Raw genomic sequence first — 8,330 nt, 5'->3', positions numbered from 1 at the left:
TTGAAAATACTACTATAATTTAATATTTTTATTTATAAATCGAGTATAAAGATATTTTAATTATCTTTATTTAAAATTATAGCTGAAGTAATTGATTTTTATTCTTAAATGTAAGATGATTTTTACTAATTCTTCTTCTTTTATTTTACATTAGATTATATATTATTCAATAGATATTTTTTGTATTTATATTTTATTTTTAATTATTATGGTAAATTCAATTAGATTTATTTTAAAAAATAATTATAAATAAGTTGCTTTATTAAAGTTTGTAAACAATAAAATCTAACAAAAATACATACATATATATATATATATATAGAGAGAGAGAGAGAGAGAGAGAGCGATTTTATAAAATAATTCCTATTAGGATTGATTTTTTAAAACTTCAATTGATAATTTTTATATTATTTAGAAAATAAGAATATATGGAATAGAATATTAAATAGACCAAGTTTTTTACAGAATCGACCTATCTGTGATGAAGAATATGTTATTTTTCATTAGTTTTGGATCCAATAGTGAAGAAATAAATCTAGATATAATTTATTTATTTATTTATTAATTTATTTTTCTTTCATGATGGGTGGATAAATTTAGTAAAAGCTTGGGTCTATTTAAAAATCTTGAATATATATATATATATATATATATATATATATATACACACACAATATGAACACACTTATAAGTAGATTCTTATTAAACATAAATCACAATTGGAGAAATTAAAGAGATTGTGCATCATGTAAGGTATTACTTTTATAATTTACTAATAATAGTATCTCAATTGAATGGTATCTTAATCATGTTTATAGTTATCATAAACATCTTTTTTGGCTATATATTCTAAAATAAGAAGTATAAATATAATATTTATTCAAGTATAATATGATATGAATTTTAAAAAATAATATTTATTCAAATATAAATAAAACTGAGTTACATACATATGAGAAATTGAAGTTAGATTTTTTTTTTGAAGTATTTAATTTTTTATAAATAAAAGATAATACAAATTATTAGCTTTTTGTGTCAAGAAAGTTATATGTATTTTTTTTTTCAAAGCTTGTATAAAGAACTATCTTCATAATTGTTTTTAGGATTTATATTTATTTATATTTATTTTTATTTTTAGATTGACATTTCTTTTGAAGTTGTTGATTTTCAACATTAAAAACCAAGTTTACAACTTTTTTGTACCCAAAAACACAAGTCTTTACAAATAATCAACGTATTAGCCTAAAGATTTCAAATTCTTTGAGAAGTTTTTTTGTTTTTTTTTTTTTTAGAAAAGTAATTACCAAATTAATGCTTGAGAGAGTAAGTTATTTTCAAATAAATAGAAAAATTAAGGATCTGAAAAAACTGTTCTTCATATCTTTGTATTCTGTAAGATTTAAATTAATAGAAAAAATAAAAATAAACTAATTAAAATTGAAAAGAATTTGGTTGTAAGGCCTTAAGTTGTAGTTGCAGTTGTAGTTTTTTTTTTAAAACAGTTTATAAACTTCAAAATGTTATTTAGATATCTTGGAAAAATTTATCAAAAAAGAGCTAATTTCATAAAAATATCATATCTTGTTTATTTAACTGTAATTAACAGTCAATGATATCTGCATCATTTAATTACAATTTATAGATACCTTTTCATACAGGAAATATTATTAAATAGGTGCATTTGATGTAAAAGAAAAGTGTTTTTCAGACCCAGAAATCTGAATTTTCTGAAACTCTTTGACAATATTATTATTTTTTTGTAAATACGTATTAAAAAAATTATCTTTGTTGATATCAACGAATTGGTTACTTAGAAATGAACCGATTCACACGAGGGCGTATTACACGGACAAGGACCCAATTGCGCGGTGGTAGCACCGGAGCCGTGTGCCCTTAAACCGTGCTCCGAGCAAGGATGAGATCGGGATGAATAATTTAGTTACCAATCTCGTCAACGGGATCTCATCCTCATCCACTGAAGGTGTGCGTCTGGGTCTGTCCCAAGCGCTTGAAGATGTCACTCTCTCTCGCTGTTTCTCTCTTTGCACCGCATTGTCTGTGTGATCTTGAGCTTCAATCATCGACCTGCACCTCGATTTTGTTTTACACAGCAAAAAATTAACGACCCATCTCATCATCTTCAGAAGCGCTGTAGATTTGGTGGGGGAGCTCCGATGGGGCAGTGGAAGCTGCTGTGAGTCCAAGCTGGTCTGACTGAGCATTCCTTGTTTGTATTCTGGTTTGTTGGATTAGTGCCGGGGCATCATGTCCTTCGTTGTTGCTCAGAATTTGGCGGACTCATTGTTCCTGCCCCAGCTTCCGAAGAGTTTTTCGCAGTTGGGTTCCCCAGCTGGGGCAGGCTCAGAGAGAGTGACGTTCCGAACCAGTGTACAAGGCTCTGCGGTTCGGGGCAAACCAGACAGCAAGAGGAGCTTCTATGATTCGGCTGAGAGGAGTTATGCTAGACGAGGGAGTTACTTTAGGAGGAAAGATGACGCAGCCAAAGAGCTGGCTGTGGAGCGACAGATGGGCGGGAATACGGGCCGACGTAAGACAATTATGGAGAGTGCAGGGTACTTTAGAATTTACAGGGTTGAGGTCCCCTTGGACAAGGACTCAGGGAAGGACAGTTATGAGGTTTCGGATGCTGTGTTAGAGTCGACTGCTGGAGCGCTTGGTTGCCAGGTGAGGCTTTGAAATTTCCAATCCATTTCATATTTAAGCTTGATATGAGGATAATGCTGGTCGTTTGACATGCCTGAAATGTACACCCTCTGAAAAGTCGGTGCAGGGTTTAGGCTTTTCGTGTAGGGTTTAGATTTTCAGGTTTCAGGGCTGGGCATGATCATGTGGGTATGACATTGTGTAATTCCATGTGAATTTGCAGCCTGAAATGCTTCCACGTTCGGGTCTGACGGTAATTCGCAAGTCGTTCGATGCTCGCAAGGTACTCAATTGGGTGCCATTGAATCCCGACACTCTTAATATCCTTTTTGTTTTTATTTAGTTTCTGGACTTGATTTTTGTGCAATGCGATTTTGTTTAGTTTTTTCTCAATTGTTTTGATAACTTGTACTTGTTTTGATTAAAACTTGCTTTAACGTTTGTGTCAATTTTTTGCAGGATCTCAAGTTTGTGTACACAGTGGAGCTGGACATAGAGGAATGTATGAAGCAAAATCCGAAGATTAAGCTAATCTTGTCCAAGTTAGGTGTGAAGCCCGCAAGGCTTGAATTCTCCAAAATGCCGTGGGCGCCATTGGACGTCGTTTCTGTTCTTGCACGCGAAGGAGAAACCCGAGTAGCCTCCTCTAGTACTGAATTGGCAGCTGAAGGTGATGCACAATTTCAGGGCCCTGATTTGGAACAGAGGGGGACCTCGAATGCCTCAACTACAGGCCGTAGATCTGGTGAGTTTCTGTCATGTATAAACTTCCATAAGTCTGTGCGATGCATTTTCTTCATGCTAGTTGCCGAGCATTGTAATTATGAAACTTATTACATTATGTATGATTGGCTTATAGGTCATGAAATGGCAAAAGTTGTAGTGGTGGGAAGCGGACCAGCAGGATTGTTTGCTGCTTTAGTGCTTGCCGAAAGTGGAGCGAAAGTTACACTTGTGGAGAGGGGACAACCTGTGGAAGGTCGGGGCAAAGACATTGGCGCTCTCATGGTTCGTCGTTTGTTGAATGCAGAAAGTAATCTCTGTTACGGAGAGGTTTGTGCCCGCTCTATTGTTAGGTTTCATGAGATCTTATTATGAAGCTCCTATTGTCCAACGATGTACAAACATTTTCGTATATTTACTTGCTTTGACATTGTAATTTGTAATAATGCTAGCAGTTCCTTAAAGTGAAAGTAGTCATGCTAAAAACAGAAGGAGTTTTATTTCTCATAAGAAAACGAAGGGTATTATGAGCTTTTATTAAATGATTGGGTGTTGAGTTTATCATTAAAAAAAGTAACTTTGAATCGCCATAACGGCTGGCTTGAATGTCTTTCATATTCTGAAGGGAGGAGCGGGGACTTGGAGTGATGGAAAATTGACTACTCGCATCGGAAAGAATGGTGGCAGTGTGCAAGCTGTTAGTATTTTCTCTTTTCTCTTCAGTTTATAGGAGATGAAAATATTATAGCCTAGAACTATCGGAATTCATGCTTGTATTGTAAGTACGTTTTTGTAACTATACCGAGTTAGTTTAATGGCCTCTCTTGTGTATCTGGGTTGTTATGATCGTTCGTGCCTGACCGTGAAGACCATAACTTTTACCAAAACTTCTGTAGGATTTCAGGGAAGCTCATGCAAGCGTGACCATGAAGTATTCTATGTCTCATGACTTCTAATCATGACTGTAATACAAGTCTAATGCTAATTTCACGTGCAGGTGTTAGCGACTCTGGTCCGCTTCGGAGCTCCAGCCAGTATACTCATGGATGGGAAGCCCCATGTCGGGACGGACCGGCTTATCCATATCCTACGGTCCTTTCGTCAGCACTTGAGCGCTCTTGGTGTAGTGGCTTTTGCCCATACCCTATTGATTTTTATTCGTTTTTGGAATGTGGTTGTGGTTTCTGTTCGTTTTCCTTCATATCTTGTATCAATCTCAACGACCTCGGTGTGCCTCAAATGTTCTACAGAGTGTCTTGATTTCTTTACATGAACGATATTGTGTCCTCTAATCCGCGTCTTAGTTGTATGCCAAAATACTTTAGGAAGTGAACTGGAAGGAGCTTTGATTCAGGCATTTCAATTCTGATATAAGGTTTATCTTAAGCTTTGATATTCTTGGATTTATGATGGAAGCAAGTGTTGTGACATTGGGAATTTTGCAGGTTACACTTCTCTTTGGAACTAGAATGGATGATCTCGTTGTTCGTGACGGGCGCTTAGTGGGTGTTCATGTATCCCCTGTGTCCGAAAACTCTGAAAGTGCTTGTCCAACTATTCTCGAAGCTGATGCTGTTGTCCTTGGTGTGGGCCACTCTGCCCGTGATGTTTATTACAACCTCCAGAGTCACGATGTCCTCATGACTCCGAAGGATTTTGCTGTAAGATTAATATACATTCTAGACCAGTTCTATGTGTGGTAGCAGGCCAATTATCATTTAGATTAGGATACAGTGTTATTTTTCAATGAAAGCTTACATTGATTCCTCTAGCAGTTATTATTGATTTTCCTGGCACTAATGGTGGATGATTACATCACAGGTTGGATTCCGTGTTGAACATCCCCAAGAGCTCATAAATGAAATACAGGTATCTTAGTAGCTTTCCGCGTTTGCAACATGATCTTACTTGAGCATAATGAATATTGCTTTTTACGTCACATCTTTGTTCCAGAATTGCAACTGTCCTACTACCTTGACTTGTGATCTATTTTGGGATTTGTACTTCATGGTTACCTTACTTCAAATAATGAGCGACAAACTAGCCGAATGTGTTGTTTCACATGGTGTCGTATCACGCAAATATTCTTGATTAAGTTACTGTTGCCACTTGCTCTCATTTATTTTATGAGGTTTTCTCTTTTGCAGTACCACAAATGGGCCTCCGAAGTGCAACGTGGGAAAGGCAAACTCCCCGTTGCTGATTACAGAGTTGCCATGAATATCAAAGAAGATGAGGTTCTTAGTCGTGGGTGTTATTCTTTCTGCATGTGCCCAGGTGGCCAGGTTTGTATTCAAAATCAAACTGCAAGGCAGTAACTATGTAAAGTAAATACTGCTAAAATCCAGTCCTCACATCTATTAGACATGTCGCTGTCTGTGTATATATGCTTGTCGATATTAACTGCCACGATATGTCTTTGTTTCTCGACTTTGCCAGATTGTGCCAACCAGCACTGATGAGTCCGAGCTGTGTATCAATGGTATGTCTTTCTCAAAGCGGTCATCGAAGTGGGCGAATTCTGCTCTCGTAGTTACTGTACCATCGGCGGACTTCGATCCCTTGATTGGGGAGCATGGTCCACTTGCAGGCATTGCGTTTCAGGTTCGATTTCCTCATTTCATCCGAGATTTAAGATGTTGCCTCTGTTTAGAATTATATAAGCTAGCTGTGAGCACGATTTGAGGTTTATATGCTCCGCCGCACTGGTTTACTTAGAGTTATTGTGCATTTCCTCCTGGCTTTCCTCGTTCCTTATTGTTTCTCATTGTACCCAGCCTGGCATAGAAATATATCATCTACAAATTATTGAGAAATTTTTATCCAACAATGTTTCAAATACCTATTAACAAAGATATTGACAACCGTGATGTTTCATACTGAAAGTAATGCTTCTGGATTCTGTTCAGAGGGCGCTGGAAAGAGATGCAGCAATCCTTGGAGGAGGCAAGCTTGTAGCCCCTGCACAAACCATCCCAGACTTCATGGAGGGCAAGCTGTCAGGTCCCACATGTCTCCCGAAATATTTTTGGCTGCTGTTGTTGGCCGCTTAATAGAAAAGCCTAGCCGGATCTTCTTCTTCTTCTTCTTCCTTGTTTTTTGTTTTGTTTTTGAATTTTAATTCTATTATTACTATTATTATTCTTTTCAATCCTGTGATTTACACCCTTGCTTCAGTTCTATTCGTTTACTGTTTTATTGAAGATACTGCCGAGCAAAAACTTCATCATTGACTACAGCTTTTTGTCAGATTTTCCTCGTGACTTGTTGTGTTCGATTTTCAGGAAATGAATTGCCGTCTTCCAGTTATCGACTTGGTGTTCGAGCTGCTCCTTTGCATGAGCTATTACCATCGCACCTCACTCGCGCCTTGAGAGAGGCTCTACTCGCCTTCAATGACCAAGTAAGTAATTCACTTTTGTCAAGAGGATGATTTTCGGTGCCTCACATCCATCAGCTGGTCCTTGCCCTTTCTTGTGGATGGTCTTAGTGGGTTGAACCACAAGTAAATGAATAAGCCATGTCACAAGAAAATGTCACCCAGCTCCGCAATGGAAGGCAGTTATGTTCTGAGCAATCGTGGTTTGACACTATCTTGATAAATTTGTGCAGTTACCTGGATTCATAACGGAGCATGGCCTGCTTCATGCGATTGAGGTAATCTGCATCCCTCTCTGTCTTCATGTTTAATTGGTGATCCTGATTCCCTGGATACTACGAAGTTGATGGGACCAAGCGTTTTAAATGTAGTTGTCCCCACGTTAGTATTCAGCAATCTGAGAAGCCTGTTCTGACGCATCATGCAGACAAGAACCAGCTCTCCTGTACGAATTGACCGTGATAAGGATACCTACGAATGTGTGTCGCTACCGGGTCTTTTCCCTGTTGGTGAGGGAGCTGGATATGCTGGCGGTATAGTGAGTGCCGCTGTTGATGGAATGCACGCTGGATTAGCCATCGCCAAGATCTTCAACCCGTCTTCGTCAGACCTTGGGCGGAGCCTTCAAATCACCGAAGACTAGTCTTAAGCTTCCATTCAACCTGCAGTCTCTCACTCTCAATAGAATTATGTCCAGCACCGAAGCTGTTAGGAATTATAGCTGCTGCTTTGGTGATCCATCTCTCAAGCTTTTGGAATGAATCTTCATTGAAGGTAATTTAACTCATAACATGAGCTATGCCTTGAAAGAAAGACAGTCGTTTGGTTTGTAGCATCCATGAAGAATTAGTACCTGCCTGACATGCTCTTCTACCAAAAATTGTAAATCATCCATGGTGTTTATGATGCCATCAAAATATTATGGCATATGCTTTGAAGAGATCAGCATAATTCATGAAAAACATTAAAATCTAGAATGCTGTAGAACTCCTTGTGTTTTGAATAATTGTGTAGGACTTATATTTATATTTATCTTATAAAGTCAAATATCCGCCATTTTTTACAACAAGACAAATAGTAGGTTCTGCTAGATATTCAATATTATTCAAGGATATTGGTGAAAAAATATGGATCTCCACAAGTAATTGTAATAGGGATGTAAGGCTACAGCCAAGTAGAATCCAATACAAGTGAAGATGAACATTTGAAATTGATTTGAAATCTTGTTGGATAAACATTTGAAATTCATCCAACAAACATATTGAACAAGTTTAAAAGTTGTGAATGTACTTATAATTGGAGAAGGATAGAAGGCCAATGAAAGCTCAATCCTAGAAAGAAGCCATAGTAAAAATTGAAATTAGTTATGAAAAAATAATTCTTAAAGATTTTTTGTCTCTTAAAATTGAAAGTTGTGATGAAATTTATTACAAGTATAGTTAATAATCTTTAAAGATGGTGTATTGAAGACAACCAAAATTCTTTTTTACTACTTTGATCAATCTTAATAGCATTAGTTTTAGACTAGAAATATAAAAATATTTATAAAATTAATTATTAATTA

General features: G+C 36.8%; 1 protein-coding gene across 2 annotated transcripts; it reads left to right on the top strand.

Annotated features, from left to right (window-relative positions):
- The first annotated feature begins 2,024 nt into the window (after positions 1-2,024).
- LOC112276235 (uncharacterized) lies at positions 2,025-7,743 on the top strand. 2 transcript variants are annotated; one of them, XM_024507364.3, is made up of 14 exons: positions 2,025-2,685; positions 2,888-2,947; positions 3,124-3,409; positions 3,524-3,717; positions 4,013-4,084; positions 4,385-4,510; positions 4,833-5,048; positions 5,209-5,256; positions 5,535-5,672; positions 5,827-5,991; positions 6,297-6,390; positions 6,672-6,790; positions 7,000-7,044; positions 7,194-7,743. In XM_024507364.3, the coding sequence occupies exons 1-14, from the start codon at positions 2,266-2,268 to the stop codon at positions 7,407-7,409; spliced, it is 2,199 nt and encodes a 732-aa protein (XP_024363132.1). In that variant the 5' UTR covers positions 2,025-2,265; the 3' UTR covers positions 7,410-7,743. The 2 variants fall into 2 exon arrangements, with proteins under 2 accessions (XP_024363132.1, XP_024363133.1); XM_024507365.2 differs by having other exon boundaries at positions 2,039-2,685; positions 3,524-3,672.
- Positions 7,744-8,330: the final 587 nt, after the last annotated feature.

The sequence above is a fragment of the Physcomitrium patens genome, chromosome 23, assembly GCF_059467195.1.
Source record: "Physcomitrium patens ecotype Gransden chromosome 23, ASM5946719v1, whole genome shotgun sequence".
NCBI lineage: Eukaryota > Viridiplantae > Streptophyta > Bryopsida > Funariales > Funariaceae > Physcomitrium > Physcomitrium patens.
Note: the sequence above shows the minus strand (reverse complement) of the source record. Positions and strands in the feature narration are given on the sequence as shown.

What these genes read in the sequence shown, in the direction of transcription:
- LOC112276235 (XM_024507364.3), top strand. Translation starts at nt 2,266, where the DNA reads ATGTCCTTCGTTGTTGCTCAGAATTTGGCGGACTCATTGTTCCTGCCC. An exon ending in CTGGAGCGCTTGGTTGCCAG is followed by an intron (nt 2,686 to 2,887) that starts GTGAGGCTTTGA and finishes GTGAATTTGCAG; the next exon opens with CCTGAAATGCTTCCACGTTC. An exon ending in CATGGAGGGCAAGCTGTCAG is followed by an intron (nt 6,391 to 6,671) that starts GTCCCACATGTC and finishes TTCGATTTTCAG; the next exon opens with GAAATGAATTGCCGTCTTCC.